The sequence below is a fragment of the Mytilus trossulus genome, chromosome 10, assembly GCF_036588685.1.
Source record: "Mytilus trossulus isolate FHL-02 chromosome 10, PNRI_Mtr1.1.1.hap1, whole genome shotgun sequence".
In the NCBI taxonomy this organism is placed as follows: Eukaryota; Metazoa; Mollusca; class Bivalvia; order Mytilida; family Mytilidae; genus Mytilus; species Mytilus trossulus.
The window spans coordinates 33,133,492-33,154,643 of NC_086382.1; the positions used below are offsets into that span (position 1 = coordinate 33,133,492).

The window sequence follows — 21,152 nt, forward strand, 5'->3', positions numbered from 1 at the left end:
GTTGGACGTCAGAGTAATATCGGACTAAGATATAGGAAGATGTGGTGTGAGTGCCAATGAGACAACTATATGCTAGAACTGGATGTTTTTTTTTCCAGAAATCGGACGTTTACCATAAACTTTAACAGAAAAGATATAAAAGTATATGTATATTTCTGGGAAACAAAATTTATTAATATCTAAGGACAACCATAGCAACAACATTCTTTGTCCTCGTGACAGAATGCAAACAGACACTTTAGAATGTTGACACAAGCAGTGTTGCAAGACAGAGGTGAAAATCCACAGTCTAAATCGTCTATACAAAAGGGTTCTTGTCTTTTAGCTGAAAAAGAACATATGAATTCCTTTATCAATAAAGTCATCATAGATACCAGGACTGAAACTTTGTGCCAGACGCGCGAGTAATATGAAACTTTATCTTAAGGACTCGTTTAAAAATTTTACCATATTTCTATAAATTTTCAGTTCAGTGTTTCGCCAGTTAAATCCCCATGCTTACAAGTGTTAAACCCATTTTAGTTGATAAGTTGAAAACAATTACAATAATAAAATACTGTTGCCGTCAGTATCCCCTTAAAAGTTCTACTGTTTAAAATTTAGCCGAAGTGTTCAGGGCATCAACATTTATTCACTGATTTCACGTATCAAAATATAATGCTTATTCTTTTAAATTCCTTACAGTTTTTAATAAGAATAACTTTTGTAAACCATATGTTCATCTTACCTTATAATAACAATACTTACATTTTTGGAACAACTGAGAAAAGCTTGACAAGTCGGCTGCAACCATTCCTAATATTCAAAAATGCAACAATTTAATATTTTACTTATCTTATTTTTTTTGCGTTTCTTATAGAAAAAAGTTTAATTTTTCTATATAAAAAAGAAGATGTGGTGTGATTGCCAATGAGGCAACTATCCACAAAAGACCAAAATGACAAACATTTTCAAATAGCCAAAGTAAGTAAACTAAAGTGCTTATTACGCTTTGACTGAATTACAAAATAAAGCATAACTGGGTGTATACATTAGTGACATAAGTATTGTCAAATGTTTTGTTGACAAGTTGCCTTTATATTTGGTCTTTAACATGTTTTCATCTTCGCTAGCCAAGGGTTAAGATCCACTCCCGCTCTCTTCACAGAGCGGGAGTGGATCTTAACCCGGTGCTAGCGAAGATGACACGTTTTAAGTCCATCTAGCTCGCTTTGTTCTTCTATATATATTTTTTCTAATGCGTTAAATTATGTTAAACGAAAAAGTAGCGTTTAGAAAAAAAACCACTAATTACGGGGCGCCGAATGGGACTCTTGTGGTTTTGTACTCAAAATTAAATTTTGTACGGACAAAAGTGACTTTTGTTCAACAAAAATGAGTTCAGTTTAACAAAATTTGTATCATACTACAAATTTAAAATTGTGTCATACAAAATTATCTATCAGCGGACAAAAGTCACTTTTGTCATGACAAAATTCATTTTTGTTACACAGAATTGACTTTTGTTACCTAATTTGAAAATTGAGCGACAAAAGTCAATTTTGTATTCAAATTAGTTTAGTTTGGTTTCTGTGAACTAATTTGCATACAAAATCGACTTTTGTTACACTAAATTGACTTTTGTTACACAAAATTGACTTTTGTGAGACAAATTTTACAAAATTGATCAATGTGATCAACAAAATTGACAAAATTGACTTTTGTGAGACAAAATTAACCAATGTGAGACAAAAATGACTTTTGTCTCAACAAAATTGACAAAATTGAATTTTGTCTCAACAAAATTGACAAAATTGACTTTTGTGAGACAAAATTGACCAATGTGATCAACAAAATTGACAAAATTGACTTTTGTGAGACAAAATTGACCAATGTGAGACAAAATTGACTTTTGTCTCAACAAAATTGAATTTTGTCTCAACAAATTGAAAATTGACAAAATTGAATTTTGTCTCAACAAAATTGAATTTTGTAATAACAAAATTGATTTTTGTCTCACGAAAGTCAATTTTGTCTCACGAAAGTCAATTTTGTCTCACGAAAGTCAATTTTGTCTCACGAAAGTCAATTTAATCGTCACAAAAATGAATTTTGTCGTCACAAAAATGAATTTTGTCGTCACAAAAATGAATTTTGTCGTCACAAAATTGACTTTTGTCTCAACAAAATTAACAAAATTTACTTTTGTCACAACAAAATTGATTTTTGTCTCAACAAAAATGACAAAATTGACTTTTGTCTCAACAAAATTAACAAAATTAACTTTTGTCTCAACAAAATTGACAAAATTGATTTTTGTCTCAACAAAAATGACAAAATTTACTTTTGTCTCAACAAAATTAACTAAATTGACTTTTGTCTCAACAAAAATGATAAAATTGAATTTTGTCTCACAAAATTGAATTTTGTCTCACAAAAGTCAATTTTGTCTCACAAAAGTCAATTTTGTCTCACAAAAGTCAATTATGTCTCACAAAAGTCAATTTTGTCTCACAAAAGTTAATTTTGTCTCACAAAAGTTAATTTTGTTTCACAAAAGTTAATTTTGTTTCACAAAAGTCAATTTTGTCTCACAAAATTGAATCTTACCTCACACAATTGACTTTTGTGATTTAATTTCCATATCAGGTAACAAAAGTCAATTTTGTATGCAAATATGTTTATATTTGCATACCTTTTAGACAAAATTGACTTTTGTCATGACAAATATGAATTTTGTCTACAAAAATGAATTTTGTCCACACAAATGAATTTTGTCATCACAAAATTGAAGTTCTCACAAAACAAGTCTGTAGCACATAGTTTTGTAAGACAAAAATGATTTTGTTATGACAGAATTGAATTTTGTACAAAACCACAAGAGTCCCATTCGGCGCCCCGTACTAATGTCTAAGCTATACACGATCATACAAACACAATCATAAGCAATATAAGCATGTTAAGACTGAAACGCACCAAAAAAAAACCCCCAAAAACAAGAGCATAAAAGTTGTTAGGATTGTGTTTAGGATGTAAACACCATTTTGCAAGTGTAGAATCTAATTCTTTGATTCGAGGTTATACTTTATGTGTACCTTCTTCTTTTTATCAAATCTGATTAATATTCTTAAATATAAACAATAAAGTAAAGAATCACATCTTACCAATGATGACTAGTGACAGAATTAGTATCGTAAACTTCATCTTCAAAACTTCTACTGAAATAATTCTGAAAAGAAAATTTCTAGAAAAATAATTTCTTGGTTGGTCATCGACAGTCACCGATATTATATGTTTAATGAAATGTTATGCTAACAGCGTATTAAAGCATTTTTGTTTTTTTCAAATTCTCTTAATGAGATGTACCCTAGACTAGCCGTCACACTCTAGTTTCAATGTTGACATTTTATCCTTTAAATAACCGATCACGCACACTTCGTGTGTTATCCATCCTTAGGAAAGGGGGTAAATTTAAGTTCACATGAATATGTATTAAATGAGGTCATATCATTCACTTGCAAGTGAATAATTAATCATCAATGTTTTTTACTTTGCTATGACAAAATTGAACCGTACTGGCTGCTAAATACGAATTATTATTTCACTATTTCACTTTCATTAATTAACGAGAAAATCATACTTTAATTTTTAAGATATCTCTTACTGCTAGTGCCGAACCATCTGTGTCATTATATTTTGTAGAAACGAGGTACTTCATGTTCGTAACAGTTACGCGCAGGTTCGTTCCTTTTATCCTGTATTCAAATTAATCCCAGTGGCGGATCCAGGAATTTTCATAAGTGGGAACCCACTGACTGACCTAAGAGGGGGCCCGCTCCAGTCACGCTTCAGTGATTCCCTATATAAGCAACCAAATTTTTTTCTAAAAAGGGGGGGGGCGGGCCCCCTGACCCCCCCCCCCCCCAAATCCGCCTCTGAATCCCCCCTTTTTCCCCAATAAATAGTGCTTTATTCAAAATTTATCGGTATAAAGATAGATTTACTGATGAATGGATGGGTGTTTTATGGTCAGCATATGGGTCTAAAGTCAAAGAGGTCATTTTCTGTAGTTTTCAACAGTATAATTCAGTCGAAATTTGCCCCATCAATTACCGTGACGTCTATAATTATTCTCTGAGTATGATGTTTATAGAAGTTTGAATTTATAAACACTTACCGTTTTCTCTTTACCTATTTTATTGATAAAAAGCTCTAACTTTGCAAGTTCTAACTATATATTTGAAAATAATACTTACATTTAAAAGAAACTAAGCTGTGACTTTTCACCGATTACACACAGGCACTAACTAATCAGATAACGGCGGCGTCTTGTATAAAATAGGTCGATTTCAAAATGTGTCTCAAAAATGTCTGATAAGCACGGTTTGTACCAGTTTTAGGGCTAGGGCAAGGAAATTAGAATGCATCTATCATCTATCAAGTTGACTTTCCATGGATGTTTAATAGGAATTACAGGTTGTTGACTTGGGGCCATAGGTACGGGAGGACAGCTAGGACACTTTTTGCCCTCCCCTTTGTTACATAATCCAAAAGCTTTCTATACATATGCTATATATCAGTAACTGCTGTGTATAGTTAACTTGGAATTGATAGTCAATAGCAAATACATGTTAATACAGAAAATCGCGAAAATAATTGAAATTGATAGAAAACATAAAATTAACGGATTATGGAAAAAGGGGGAGGACATTAAAGAAAGGTCCTGTCCCAAAGTTCCTATGCTTGGGACAGACTCGTAAATATTTTAGCGGGATTAAACAGGTTTTCAAGCGGCCCAATCCTCCCATTAACTTTGATAGCGGTGTAACAGCACAACAAAAAGACTGTTAAAAAGTACAAGAACCAACAATCATTACAAAACATTATTTAAACACAAAGAACCGATATAAGAGAACCCAGAGCTAGTTATGGTGCAACCATTTGATCTGATAGCCCCTAATGATTTTTTGTCCTGCATTTGTTTTAGTCGTAATCTCTGTCCTGCCTTTTCTTTTTAATTTCATCCAAGACCCACCTCCCCAAAAAACAAAAAAAAACAAATGGTAGCTCCATTTCTGAGGGCTAGTTAAAAATTACCGGTAAGTAACAACAAACAAGTCAAGTGAAAATTAATATGACTAAAAGATATATCTATTATACTATTAAATAATAGTCCCAGTATCTACACATTAAAATATCCTTTCAGATTTTCCTATTACAGAACAAAATTCTCGTGTGCGCCACCGGTGCAAGAGTTGTCTGACAATGTAAAATACGTCCCATTATTTTTTATTTTTTTCAATTTTTGTTATATAAAATTAAAAAATCCTTCAAGATAAGGCACGAGATTGTTTTGAATGAAAATTTTAATATATATCCCCCCCCCCCCCCCCCCCCCCCCGATAAGAACAGAGGAGAACTCCTGCAAAAACATTTCATCAGCGCTTATTGTTGTACTTATCCAAGATTTTGATATTTGATGCGAGCATAAACAAATTGCTTCGCCGAGCGCAGCTGGATACGATCTGAACAGTTGGGGAAAAAATGAACACAACATTTCTGCTTGATACAGCTCTGAATTTGGATTATAATTAAATATTTGACACATAATAGATTTCTGGCACAGAATAACTGTATGCAAAGAACTTCTAATTGGTTATATGATTTGAATTTATATTAAATTATTTGCTATTGTGCCATTTTCTAGACAATAACGTGTGAAACGGTGCATGGATCTCTCTGTAATTATACCACAAGTCAATTGATCTTATCATTATGGAGTTTGGAATCATAATTATCCATTTAATAATTAAAAGCAGTGTAAGGGAGGTAATCTAAACTTAATAACATTGTATTTTTTAGAAGTAATTGTCCATTAACCAGGACACCCATGTTTCTTCACTTTTTGGCCCCTAATTGCTAAACAGTTTGAGCCATAACCCCTCAAAGCAAATCCTAATCATCCCTTTGAGATATGGACATGTTTGGTAATATTTCAGAGAGATCCATACACCATTCCAAAAGTGATTGTCTGAAAACTATAAAAAAAAAGCTTTTTGGGCCCCTAATTCCTTCCTAAACTGTTAGAACCACAATCCCCATCTTCCTGTCGTGATTATTAGATTTCTATTTACTTATACTAAAGTTATTGTCCGGAAACCAAATGTCTTTGGACAACGCTTTCCGGACTACGTGATACCAATATACGACCGCAATATATTTATTGCGGTTGTATAAATATTTTACACAGTATGTTGACGTCCGAGCGCTTACGCGATTTTGATTAAAGTTGCTCCTTAAAGGACACAACTGCTGTTGGCTCAGTCTTCCCTAGTCTTTACTTCTTGTTGCATATATGTTACAACAAACAATCCATTCCGAGAACCTTAATCGCTAACCTGGTGAAAAAAATGCTATTTTTATGATATTTTTTTCTCTCACTTTATTGCATATTAACTTAACGTTGTAAACGCAAGTTTGTTGTTTTGCATTGGTGATTTTTAATCGTTTGAGTGTATACTTTTTTTTTTGCGAGAAGTGAACAAATTGCTTCGCCAGCTGGATACGACTGCAGAGGTCCAGCCCTGAACAGGTGGGACAAAAATGGACATAATGTTCGCACTTGATACAGGTCTGAATTTGGATTGTAATTAAATATTTGACACATAAGTTTCTGACATAGAATAAATAGTCAAAGAACATAGAATTTGTTATATGATTTGAGTTAACCTCACCTTTTTTGAAATGTACAATACACTATGCTGTTGTGAATTTACATTCCACCCCCCCCCCCTTTTTTTTTTTGCTTTTGTGCAATATACTATGTTGTTGCCTATTGACCCCCATTTTTGGGCAAATAGTCCAAAACCTCATATTTCTTTATACATAATTTACAAGTAATGTAAGGGAGGTAAATTCAAAAATTCACAACATTGTATTTTATATGAATTCAATTTGAATTACCTCCCTTATACTGCTTTTAAATTGTCTTAAGTACAGCTATTTGTAAGATCCAGGCAGGGGGTGATTCATCATATGTCTCAGAACTGCTTTTTTCTTTTATATAATAGGCAGTTAAGATTGAAATAAAGTTTGCAAGTTTTTTTTTTTTAATTTTCTTGAACGGTTGCTATGGAAACATGCAGTCATTTTTTTGAGGAATTTATAATGAAATCAGGCATGGAAATTGGAAAATGTCTACTTTTTGGTTGCAGCAATTTCATGATAATGACAATTTCAAGAAAAGAAATAATTTCAACATATAATTAGGCATTATTTGAAGTTTATATTTTGATGTTGAGTTTGTGAGAAAAAAAAATTGATATTAGGCTAAAATGGTATTTAAAAAGGTGCAAAAATCTGTATTTTGACATTTTCTGAAAATAGCTTAAATATCATACTTTAAATGAAGAAAAAATAACATTGAGCAGACAAGGTCATTATAAACTATGGTTGCATGTTAAAGTTTGTACATTGAATTATTAAAAACAGGAAAAAACATGTGTTTTTTTGAATTTTTTTGTTACCATGGCAACAAAAATTGGTAAAATTCATAAAAATGACAAAAAATTATACTTGTTCATTATCAAACTTTTTGCTATTTTTTTTGTATTAATGTAATTTATCAGACAATAAAACTTATGATTTGTCTGAAAATGATAAAAAAATGTATAAGCTTTAATATAAGTGGCGGAAAGACCATAGCAATCAAAAGAAAGCCCTAGCAACGGGTCTGAAATTGCTAAATTAATTCAGAATCAGCATCAAACACATGGTTTTCTAGGTATTGGATACATATAAATAATGGAGTTTGAATAATATACTCAACAGTTAGATAGTTAATTTACACTTGATCTGCTTTTGGTTACCATGGGAACAAAAAAGTTCAGATTTGATACAAACCATTATGTACCTTATAATATCTGTTTTGCAGCCCTGTAAATTGACTTCTTTCAACCATTAACCAGAAAACCCTAGTTATCAACAAAATCAATCTAAACCTTCCTTTAGTAGTATTGAACCTTCTGGTAAAAAATTATAGAGATCCATTCACTTAAAATTGTTGTTAGGACCTAATAGGACTAAATGAGTCTTTGCACGACGACGCAGACATGATAGCAGTTGTAAAAAAATAGATAAAAGTTTTGTGGCAATTGATTAATTGTATAACAGAGGCAGATTTAGAGGCGGGGCCTGGGAAATAATTTGGTTGCTTATATAGGGAATCACTGAAGCATGACTGGAGCGGCCCCCACTTATGAAAATTTCTGTAATAAGCCAGTGTGTTTCGTGGTGGTCAGTATTTGTTGGTGGAAGAACCCAGTGCATAGAGAACCACACTCCTGTGGGGTTTCTATATATTATATATAGACAATGTGATTTTGCACAGGAACTCCACATGGGCTATAAAAACTGCCACTTTTACTATTAAGTTTCATATATCTTTTTTTCTAGAATGGAAAGTCGATATATATGCACTACGGGTTATGTTCTTCTCGTATATTTAATGATGGTATAATACTAACCCCCTAATATGAGGGATAGTGCTTGATCTTTCTTTCGAGGTCTGATTTTGGCTCGTCAGTAACTGCTAGTAGTCCTTTATTAATTTATGGATCATTGTCATTTTGCTTAGTTTCTTTTACCTATTCTGACTTCTTTTTAACTGTGTTTTATTGCATGGACTGCTATGCGTTTCTTTATTCTTCATTTGCTAAGAGGTAAAGGGGGAGGGTTGAAATCTCACAAAACATGTGTAACCCCGCAACACTTTTGTGCCTGTCCCAAGTCAGGATCCTCTGGCCTTTCCTAGTCTTGTATGTTTTTAATTATAGCTCATTAATATGTTTTGGGGTTAAGTGTGGCGTCCATTTTCACTGAACTAGTACACAATTCTATTTTGGTGCCAGCTGCTGGATTTTCTTGAAGACTCAGTGTAAGTTTTTCATAACATTTGGTTGTGGCAAACTAAAGTTATCAACAGAAACCAGTTTCGAGACATATGAATGTTCATTCAAACCATCAAAAGTAAAACTCCATGCCCAATCCACTATGGCAGAGGCACAAAATCCGCATAAGAGGGCAATGCAATAAATCCAATGCGATGTCCTCAGAAAATTTTCTCCACATTGTCTTAATTGCAGATCTATCTTACTGATAATTTTTGCTATTTTACTTTCCATTATATTACATTACGAGGCAAACTTGCACACAACTTTGTGACAAGTGGTAACAACTCTAAAAGGAGTCCAACAATTTCAACAATTGAGACTTTAATTTTTGTACAACTTGCATTGATGGTCATCTCGGTAATCTGATGTTTCTCTCTATCTATAATAATTCATCAGCAATGTTTCTCAAGTTTAAGATTATTTTGACAAAATTGAACCAAACTGTAGCTATTACTTTGTAAATGCTCTACAAAATTTATTGTACTGAAAGAAAATACTAACTTGATCTAAACCATGCCATGGCTTAAAAGAAATTAGAAAATATCAAATCAATATCTTCAAACACCAAAAAATTATACGTGGAAAACTGATTTGCCAGACAGATAGACGGAGTGCAAACCTACGCCCCCTTACAATTTGTTAATAGGGGACTGACAACTGCAACATGAGCACAAGAAAATCCTGAAATGTTACAAACTGGTCAATGAAATGAAAATTAGTTTGAGTCATTAAATCAGAATGGCCATACAGAGGAAATGCTGGAGGATATCCTTGTATGTATCAAAATTGTCTGAAATTTGAACCAGATGCTCCGCAGGGCACAGCTTTATACGACCGCAGAGGTTGAACCCTGAACGGTTGGGGCAAGTATGGATCTAACATTCAAGCTGGATACAGCTCTAAATTTGGATTGTGATTAAATAGTTGACACAGCATAGGTTTCTGACACAGAATGAATGTGGTCTAATGAACTTAAAATTTTTGTTTTGCCTTTGAGCAATTCACTATGCTGTTGAATATTATTCCTCTCAAAACTAGAGGCTCTAAAGAGCCTGTGTCGCTCACCTTGGTCTATGTGCATATTAAACAAAGGACACAAATGGATTCATGACAAAATTGTATTTTGGTGATGGTGATGTGTTTGAAGTTCTTACTTTACTGAACATTCTTGCTTCTTACAATTATATCTATAATGAACCTTGCCCATTAGTAACAGAGAAAAATATTTGGTAAAAATTTACATAAAATTACCGAATTAATGAAAATTGTTAAAAATTGACTATAAAGGGCAATAACTCCTTAAGGGGTCAATTGACCATTTAGGTCATGTTGACTTATTTGTAGATCTTCCTTTGCTGAACATTATTGCTGTTTACAGTTTATCTCTATCTATAATAGTATTCAAGATAATAACCAAAAACCGCAAAATTTCTTTAAAAATTACCAATTGGAGGGCAGCAAGCCAACAACCGATTGTCCAATTCATCTGAAAATTTCAGGGCAGATAGATATTGACCTGATAAACATTTTTATCCCATGTCAAAGTTCCTCAAAATGCTTTGGTTTTTGAGTTATAAGCCAAAAACTGCATTTTACCCCTATGTTCTATTTTTAGCCGTGGCGGCCATCTTGGTTGGTTGACCGGGTCACGCCACACATTTTTTAAACTAAATACCCCAAAGATGATTGTGGCCAAGTTTGGATTAATTTGGCTCAGTAGTTTCAGAGGAGAAGATTTTTGTAAAAGATTACTTAGATTTATGAAAAATGGTTAAAAATTGACTATAAAGGGCAATAACTCCTAAAGGGGTCAACTGACCATTTCGGTCATGTTGACTTATTTGTAAATCTAACTTTGCTGAACATTATTACTGTTTACAGTTTATCTCTATCTATAATAATATTCAAGATAATAACCAAAAACAGCAAAATTTCCTCAAAATTACCAATTCAGGGGCAGCAACCCAACAACAGGTTAACCGATTCATCTGAAAATTTCAGGGCAGATAGATCTTGACCTGATAAACATATTTACCCCATGTCAGATTTCCTCTAAATGCTTTGGTTTTTGAGTTATAAGCCAAAAACTGCATTTTACCCCTATGTTCTATTTTTAGCCGTGGCGGCCATCTTGGTTGGATGACCGGGTCACGCCACACATTTTTTAAACTAAATACCCCAATGATGATTGTGGCCAAGTTTGGTTTGATTTGGCCCAGTAGTTTCAGAGGAGAAGATTTTTGTAAAAGCTAACGCCGGACGACGGACGACAGACGCCGGACGCCAAGTGATGAGAAAAGCTCACTTGGCCCTTTGGGCCAGGTGAGCTAAAAATGGTTGTAGAAATTTTTTATTTATGAAATTCCCCCCCCCCCCCCCCCCCCAAATTTTTTTTTCTTTCACATCCTCCTATCATTTATTCCAAAACTAATCACAATTCAAATTTCTAATGGAGTTTGCAACAATAATTACTCATTTAAATACATCATAAAATATTAAAATGTAAAAATGTGCTTGTTATCACTGAATGGTAAAGATTGTCTTAATTTATCAGTTGGAAGTAAAAGAGAATATATATTAAATTTTTGATAACAAAGTTTGATTTTGGACCCTTAATTGGACCAACTTGAAAACTGGGCCAATAATCAAAAATCTAAGTTCATTTTTAGATTCAGCATATCAAAGAACCCCAAGGATTCAATTTTTGTTAAAATCAAACTTAGTTTAATTTTAGACCCTTTGGACTTTAATGTAGACCAATTTGAAAACGGGACCAAAAATGAAGAATCTACATACACAGTTAGATTTGGCATATCAAAGAACCCCAATTATTCAATTTTTGATGAAATCAAACAAAGTTTAATTTTGGACCCTGTGGGCCCCTTATTCCTAAACTGTTAGGACAAAAACTCCAAAAATCAATACCAACCCTCCTTTTATGGTCATAAACCTTGTGTTTAAATTTCATAGATTTCTATATACTTATACTAAAGTTATGGTACGAAAAAAAATAAAAAAATTGGACCCCTTTTTGGCCCCTAATTCCTAAACTGTAAGGAACAAAAACTCCCAAAATCACTACCAATCTTCCTTTTGTGGTCATACACCTTCTGATTAAATTTTATAAATTTCCATTCACTAATACTAAAATTATGGTGCAAAAAAGTTGATTCAACTACTATTCTATACAAAGAAAGATAACTCCAATTGATTTCTATTTACTTAAAAAACAAGAAAAATGCTTATTTGGACCCCTAATTTCTAAACTGTTAGAACCAAAACTCCCAAAATCAATCCCAACCTTCCTTTTGTGGTTATAAACCTTATGTCAAAATTTCATAGATTTCTATTTACTTAAACTAAAGTTACTGTGTGAAAAATTAGAATATGCTTATTTGGGCCCTTTTTGGCCCCTAATTCCTAAAATGTTGGGATCAAAACTCCCAAAATCAATCCCAACCTTCCTTTTGTGGTCATAAACCTTGTGTTTAAATTTCATAGATTTCTATTCCCTTTTACTAAAGTTAGAGTGCGAAAACTAAAAGTATTTGGACGACAACGACGCCAACATGATAGCAATATACGACGAAAATTTTTCAAATTTTGCAGTCGTATAAAAACCAAGTCTCATTAATATGCAAAGTAAATCAGATTTTTAAAGTCATGAGATAGTCTTCTTTCATTAATCCATCAACACTGTGTCAGTAGATATAAGAAGATGTGATATAGTAGAGGGGCATTATGTTTTCTGGTCTGTGCCTCCGTTCGTCCCACTTCAGGTTACAGTTTTTGGTCAAGGTAGTTTTTGATGAAGTCGAGGTCCAATCCACTTGAAACTTAGTACACATGTTCCCCATGATATGATCTTTCTAATTTTAATGCCAAATTATAGTTTTGACCCCAATTTCATGGTCCACTGAACATAGAAAATGAAAGTGCGAAGTTCAGGTTAAAGTTTTGGTCAAGGTAGTTTTTGATGAAGTTAGTCACATCTACTTGAAACTTTGTACACATATATATTCCCTATGATTTGATCTTTCTAATTTTAATTTCAAATTAAAGTTGACCCCAATTTCACGGTCCACTAAACATGGAAAATTATAGTGCGAGTGGGGCATCCGTGTACTATGGACACATTCTTGTTTTTGATTTAAAATCCCATAACTTTAAATTGACAAATACATGAAGATAACATAATTCTTTTTTGGAGCAAAATATTTCACCCAAGATCCATGAAATCTTATCAAAGCATTCTCAAGCCTTTATATGAAGTATGGACTGACAATGGGTATACCATGAAGCCTCCTGTATGATAGCCATTTTATTTTTTTTTTTTTATCATCATCATACTTTTGCAATACTGCATGTATTGACAACCTGATGTACTTATGGGCACTTAATAGCTTGGTGTACACTTTGAGAATGAATAACAAACAACATTGTACTCCACATGTCTATATTAATAATTTATCGTTTTCCACCAACACGGGGTTTTGCTGCTGGAGCTGACTTCATTGCCATCTTGCCACCTTTCACTTTTGGTGCTGCAGCCTGTAAATAGAGATTGGCATAAATTATAAACAGCAATAATAATGATTTACATACCTTAAAAAAATCTCAACATGGTAAGCAATTGGATGTTGTGAATAAATAGAGATCATCCTGGCACTTATTATTTCTGGTTTTTCAATTGTATTTAGTTAACAGTACTTCAAAGGACAATGATACCATTGTCACAAACCCCCACCACCTCCACACTCCATGTGTATATAATAGATTCTGAAGTAAAATTTACTAAGAGCAAACTTTCTTTGACAAACATTGTAAATTTTTCCACTATTTTTTTTTGTTATATCAAATTGAATCACAAACAAGATTTCGATTTCCTTAATCTTTTTAAGTTACCGTTATGAACTTAAGAATTTCTATGCACAAACTCCTCTCTTGGTCCAAATACAAAATGAATAACAGAATTATTGCAATAAGTATGACAACTTACTCAAACTTAAGATATTGTTGAGGTAATTTGAATGATGCCAATACTATATATGAATTTATCATTTTTACTCGTTTTGAAAATTATATATTTCATAACAATGTCTTAATTAATTTTTTTATGTACCTGTGTTTGTTTGACATTTTGTAATTGATTGTTATATTTCCTTGTATTTCATGTCAGCCTCAGGGAAGATTAGTTTAATACCTAACTGTGTAACCCTCTTTAAATAAAGAATTATTAATATTATTAATATTATTATTAACCACTTGTCAGTTGTTCTGAATCAAGATTGCAACAGACAGCTGGTACAAAATTCAAAATATTACAATGGCAGGGAATCGAGGAAATTCTGGATCAATGTACATGTATACAAGCATGACCTTACCTTCTGTTGTTTCTTTTGGGCATCCTTTGCCTTTGTTTTTTCTTTTGCAGCTCTGTGAAAAGAAATAAAACATGGATTACAAACTACATTCAAACTTTGCGAAAAACCTATCTAATATAATTCATTTGTTGGAAATAAAACTTTGACAGAAAAAATCCAGCCTATTTTCTTTTCCTATAAAAATAAAAGATATTTGATATGATGGTCAGCGAGACAACTATCCACCATCTATGTTCTTTTACATAAATTAAACAAACCTTTCATGAATAAAACCGGCCAATGCCAGAATTGCAGCTGACATGCCTGCATATGTGTGTTATTGAAGATTAAAGTTGTGACGAAAAATTTTTTCCCTTTGTTTTAAAACAACCCAAGTATACTATAAACTATTTATACGAGTCTAAATTGAAAACTACGTTCAAACCTATAATTGCGTTGGATAAAAAACACAATTTTTATACGTGTGCATGTAAAAAAAAAATTGTTGTAGAAGGGTCTAAAAACAGCACAAACAACATTTTCCAAAAGACCAAAAAGTGAAAAAGTATATCTAAACAAAACACATTTGACTAACAGGTCGAACAACTGATGTTCTTTAACCCTGCTGACTGCCATTGGTGAATGCCAAATAAAATTGATCACAAGATGTAACAAAATGGATCTTAATATAAATCTAATACTAAACAGAAAAAAAATTTAACTTGTGGCCACAATGTTATGCCACAAACTATATTTATATATATATTTTGTGAATATTACTAACAACCACTAACTCCTGTATATATAAATATCATTACTAATGTTAACGAGGCGAGGATAAGGTACTGGTAATCAATGTTTTAAACTAACAAATGCAAGGATTTCAATAAAATATATAAACCTTCAACAACAAAAAAAGTATACTATAAACAGACAATTCAGTCAATAACATACCTGATGGCTTGTTCTCTTTGTGCTTTACGGACTTCTGGCTTTTGGTTTCTTTTAGCCATAATGTCTGTTAAAGTTGCTCCAGTGATGGCTCTGGCAAACTTTTGTGTCCTACGTGTCCTTTTCTTGGCAACTTCTTCCATCAAACCCTTTTTGTGTTTCCTACGGTACAATACGGTCCAGTTAATGTTACGAGGGTTTCTTTTCATGGAGTGGTTTGCCTCAGTTTTACTACTGACAAAGTTGAAAACCTGTATGAAATAAAAACCAATAAATCTATGATAATTTCTGTTTTATTAGTTACAAAATGTAGATATAAGTCAAGAAATGTGTGCAATAGGACTAATATGTAGATATTTAACATCCAACTGAAAAATTTGACATACAATGTAAATTTATTAATATGGAATGAATACTTTTATATTGAGATAAGTGGAGTATGGCTTTCATATGCATTAAAAGCATAACAAAAGGTTGTTATAGAATAGCTTAAATATCCTCAAATAAGACTAGTCTACTATCAAATTTGTACTTGCATGACCAACTCAACAGATGCCATCTGTGGAGCAGAATCTGAACCCCCTTATTTTGGCTGGAGTGGTTTTGTGTTGCTCAGTCTCAAGTTTTTTATGTTGTGTTTTGTACACTTTTTTTCATCATTATATTATCATATTGAGTTAGGTACATACTACATGTATCTTCTGATTCATTTTTACATTATTAGGAAACATAACATCTTTTATTGAATTTATACCCGTTTTCCAAGAACCTTCTATTCAAATTATGACAAATGTGAAAATGAGTGCTTCAGTCTATTTCAGTCACTTCATAAACATTTGATTGGCCTTTCAGTATTTTTCTTTAAATATATAAAATAATAAAAAGTCTCTGGCCGATATCTATGATCTCATAATAAACCATGCAATTACTGGAGCGTATCTTCGCTGGGCTTCTAAAATGTTGTATATGACTTTTTTTTAGCTAAAAATACTTTTTGACACCAATGGTCTGGGCGGGAGGAAATCTTTGGTTTTACAAAAAAGCATACAGTTAGACCAATCAAAATGTGTGAAATAAGACAGATTACAAAATTGTCAATGTCAGTTGTTTGTAAAGTTTGCTACCAAAATGTTGTATGAAAACTTGAAAATTGTTGTAGAATGGCTTTGGGAAAAAAATAATTGTACATTTCTTTATTTCTGTGAAAATAATTTAAGTTCTTGGATAATCCAGAAATGTCAAAATTTTATTTCACTGCTATTTACAAAAATGTTCAAGTTGCATACAACATTTTGGAAGCATGCATTTTGCCAGAATTTTCAAAGCCTGTTTGTGAGATTTTTTTTCATGAAAAATTAGTTATTTACAACATTTTAGAAGCCCAGCGACGGTATATGTAACACTGTGTAATTTACAATACAAGGGGCATAATTTTACTATTGTTTCATTGAAATTGAAATGGCTATAATTTTTTTTTATAAATGAATTTACAATTCAGAAATATTTATATGTTCCATGTTTATATTTGATTATACGAACCCCATATCCTTTTTTATTGATTAGATCTTGAATTTTTGATTAGTTTTGGTTTTTCAAATATTATAGCCTGAAGTTTTACACATCTTACATATTTAAACTGACAATTAGTATTGAAATGTTGAACCAGTGCATTTGAATTGATATCTTTAAAGTTTATACTCACCCTGCAGTCAATTTTGACCAATCTTTTCCCATGGCCTGGGTATATTTTATAGCCACTAAAAGCACAAAGTTCGACCCTGTAAAGATAAAATAATGTTTCATTTAATGCTCTTTACATTGTGATACTTTATATATGTACTATATCATGATCAGTTGACAAAAGGTCAATCAATGTAAACAATGCCATAGAACCATCTGCTCTTACTGTCAGGTAATAACATTTTGACATAGGAACTTTACGGGAAAAAGCACAAATGAGTCATCAAAAGTATGTATTTTTTTTTAAGTGCATGGCGCATCATAGATGTTTTGGGGCAGTCGACTGGTATGCATTATACATTGCGTTAATAATAGGGCTTTTAATACAATCATGACAATGTATTAGAAGTTACAACAAGTTCTACCTGGATTCTACCTGGATTCTACCTGGATTATTGCGGCGATCATTAAGTTGAAAACTTCTTTTGCCGCCTCATAATTTACTTGATATTAAATTACTTATTTTAACTGTGAGCTGTGCGCATAAATAGAACGAATAATTTTTCTGTACTTCTATACATGTTGTACGATGGTTTCCACAATATTTTAAATACTTGTCGCATACATTTATAAACTGCTGCATTTATATTAAAATGTTATGTAGGATTTAACTTCTTCCCATTCCAATGTTCATCATTAATATGATTTTTTTTAAATATTGACAGATTCTGCACAAACTTTTACTGTTGAAAGCTATATAATATTAAGACTATTCCATTATGTAGGATTAAACTTCTTCCCATTCCAAAATGTTCATCATTAATATGATTTTTTTAAATATTGACAGATTCTGCACAAACTTTTACTGTTGAAATCTATATAATATTAAGACTATTCCATTATGTAGGATTAAACTTCTTCCTATTCCAATGTTCATCATTAATATGATTTTTAAAAATATTGACAGATTCTGCACAAACTGTTACGGTTGAAAGACTATTCCATTGATCAATGATCCTTTGAGAAAATGAATGGAGACGCTGAGTTGAATTACACCTCTTTTTACTTAATTTCCAAGGATGTCCTCTAGTAGAATTTGTAGATAACTCAAACATATTTTGCCATTTAATATCATCTATCCCATGTAAAGCTTCATAAACTTGTATCATATCATAACGATCTCTTCTGTATTCAAGTGTTGGAAGGCCCAAGGCTCTCAATCTTTCAACGTAACTTAACATTTTTATACTAGGCACTAATTTGGTAGCTCGACGCTGGATCTTTTCAATTCTCCTTATATCTTTCTTCAAATATGGTGACCACACTGTAGTGGAGTATTCCAACAAAGGACGTATAATTGACTTGTATAAAATAATAAACATATCTTTTTCCAAATAGTCGAAGGAAATACGGATTAATGCCAAGACTCTCTGGGCTTTATTCACACAGTTAGTAATATGTTTATCAAACTTTAGGTTAGGCTCAAAAGTTATTCCTAAGTCCTTTTCTTGAGTAACAGGATTAACCTGGACATAATCATCCTCATTATCTAACATGGTGTATCTAGACAAGTTATTATTTTGACCAAAATGCATAACTTTACATTTACTTGCATTAAACGATAATTTCCATTTTCTGGACCAATCACATAGTCTATCTAAATCGGCTTGCAAGTCCTGGTGTTGTTGCTCATTATCTACAGATGAATAAATTTTTGTGTCGTCTGCAAAAACCTTAATCAACCCAGCAACTGCATCCGGCATATCATTAATAAACGCCAAAAATAGTACGGGCCCCAGTACGCTACCCTGGGGTACGCCACTTATCACTTCAGCTCTAGTAGAGTATGTATTATTAAGTCTAACTCGCTGGGATCTATTTGTTAAAAAACATTTTATCCAATCCAAAACTTTTCCTTGAATTCCTAGATTGTAAAGTTTGCCAATAAGACGCTCATGAGGCACAGTGTCAAAAGCACGACTAAAATCTAAATAAATTGCATCCACTGAACAAAAATTATCCAATAACGATGACCAATGGTCAAGTACTTCGAGTAGTTGTATTGAACAAGAACGTCCAGGTCTAAAACCATACTGACAATCAGACAACAGATTATTCTCTAATAAATGTTTCATTAGTTTATCTCTAATAAGTGATTCGCACACTTTACAAATAACGCATGTCAAACTGACTGGACGATAATTACATGGCTGTTTTTTATCACCTTTATTTTTAAAAATAGGTGAAAGTATTGCATTTTTCCACTCTTCTGGTAAAACACCTTCTGATAAGGATTTATTAAAAATTATACATAACGGATAACTTATAGATTGTCTCACTTCATATAAAACTTTAGGGTGAAGGTTGTCGGGCCCTGCAGACTTGTCTACATGTAAATTGTTCAGCTTTTTTAAAACATCATCAACAGTAACTGAGATATCTAAAAGTACCTCTTCCATATCTTTCACATTAGATTGTTCATTTAAATCTTCTGTACGTGTAAATACACTACTAAAGAAAGTATTAAGTACGTTTACTTTTTCAGTGTCACTAATAGCTAAAGAGCCATCAGACTTCATTATGTTACCCACACCAGTTCTTGTTTTCAATTTAGAATTGACATATTTCCAGAATGACTTACAGTTAGTTTTAGCCTCTAATGCTACCTTCCTTTCATAAGATTTCTTAGCCTCACGTATAGTGTTAGTACAATTATTTCTACTAGATGCATAATTAGTATATGAAACTCTTGACCTTGAGAATTGGTATTTTTTCCATGCTCTACGCTTTTTAATTATAGCTGATTTAGTTCTCCTATCCATCCACATTGGCGGATTCGTAAATTTGTTACTATGCCTTCTTTTTGGTATATATTTTTCTATACACTGACTTAATTTTGACTTGAAAATGTTCCATATTTGTTCAATGCTCTTGTCTTCAAATAAGACATCCCAATTTTCTTGATCTAGCTCGTCGCTAATAGCTTTATAGTCACCTTTAAAATACTGAAATCTTTCACTTGTATCTTGTTCAAAACTTAAATAACAGTTATAGTCAAAATGAATTACGGCATGATCACTTTTACCAATTGGTGAATCAATTACTAAAGAGTCACTATCAATCATATTTTCTTCGTTTGTAAAAACCAAATCCAAACAGCTTGGGTTTTGACCTTCTCTAAATCGAGTCGGAGACTTCACATGTTGAAAAAGAAAGTTATCTTGAATGCAATTAAAAAATTTTGCAGCTGAATGCTCCTCACCTACAGTTGCCTCACAGTTAATCCAGTCAATCTCTTTATAGTTAAAGTCCCCAAAAAATAAGTAATGGCTATATTTTAGCTCTATAGCTCTGTTTATTGCTACTAGTAAATTGTCATTGTTTATTGTAGTAGAATTTGGGCTTCGGTAAAGTAACCCCACTAATAATTTGTCTGTACCTTTTAACACTATTTCGCACCAGACTGCTTCATTAAATGCATTATCTAATATTGATACTTTACTAACTTTTAAAGTTCACATGTAGATTTCTAATATATTATAAAATCAAATATTGTTTAAGTGAAAAATATGTGTACTGCAATGCAAAGTATTTGAACAGTACTTCTATACCTTTCAGTGTAATATGTTTGTGATTATTATTTTGATTTGTAGCTACAAACTACATGTATCATGTGTCTTAACAAATATTTAGACGCTGAACTTAGATTCAGAACATCTTTTTATTTCATAAAATGTTTTTGGACCAATCCTTCTTATATATCTGTATGCCTCACAAGGTCTTCGAATTCGAATTATAATGTCAATAATGATTAGAGAGGATACAGTACATCGATTTCAGAAGAATTCGATCATAACTTGTCTCATGAAGTCATGAAAATAGTCATTGGTAATTGCTTTTCTGACATTATTTTCGATATAATATAATTTGAGAGAGCTATAAATGGTATAATCTTTCATGGTGGGTGAAATAAACTTTAGATGCCCACTAATCAAAGAGATTCTAAACGATTTAAGTACGAATTCTAAAATTCGACATACTTCATGTTGGATACCGGAAGAGAAAGATTGCACAAATGATTAATCCTATGACCGAAAAATTTAATTGTAAAAATGTATAACGTACCAAAATGTAAGATGAGTTTTTATTTTATAAACTATTTATTAATTTTACTGGCAGCATAAGTCTATACTTGAATACGTTGCTTGATTTTTTTTTAAAGCAATTA

General features: G+C 32.2%; 1 protein-coding gene and 1 long non-coding RNA gene across 2 annotated transcripts; both read right to left on the reverse strand.

The window, feature by feature from the left end:
• Positions 1 to 148: 148 nt before the first annotated feature.
• LOC134686180 (uncharacterized) lies at positions 149 to 4,470 on the reverse strand. The gene is made up of 4 exons (XR_010101558.1): positions 4,236 to 4,470; positions 3,144 to 3,208; positions 748 to 795; positions 149 to 325 (listed from the first exon to the last, which is right to left on the reverse strand). It is a non-coding gene; the product is annotated as an uncharacterized LOC134686180 (long non-coding RNA).
• An 8,899-nt stretch (positions 4,471 to 13,369) lies between these two features.
• On the reverse strand, positions 13,370 to 21,020 carry LOC134687243 (large ribosomal subunit protein eL24-like). Its single transcript, XM_063547380.1, has 5 exons — positions 20,965 to 21,020; positions 16,947 to 17,022; positions 15,248 to 15,495; positions 14,315 to 14,366; positions 13,370 to 13,481 (listed from the first exon to the last, which is right to left on the reverse strand). Exons 1-5 carry the CDS (start codon positions 20,967 to 20,969, stop codon positions 13,398 to 13,400), a joined length of 465 nt encoding a protein of 154 aa, XP_063403450.1. The 5' UTR covers positions 20,970 to 21,020; the 3' UTR covers positions 13,370 to 13,397.
• Between the last annotated feature and the right edge of the window lie 132 nt (positions 21,021 to 21,152).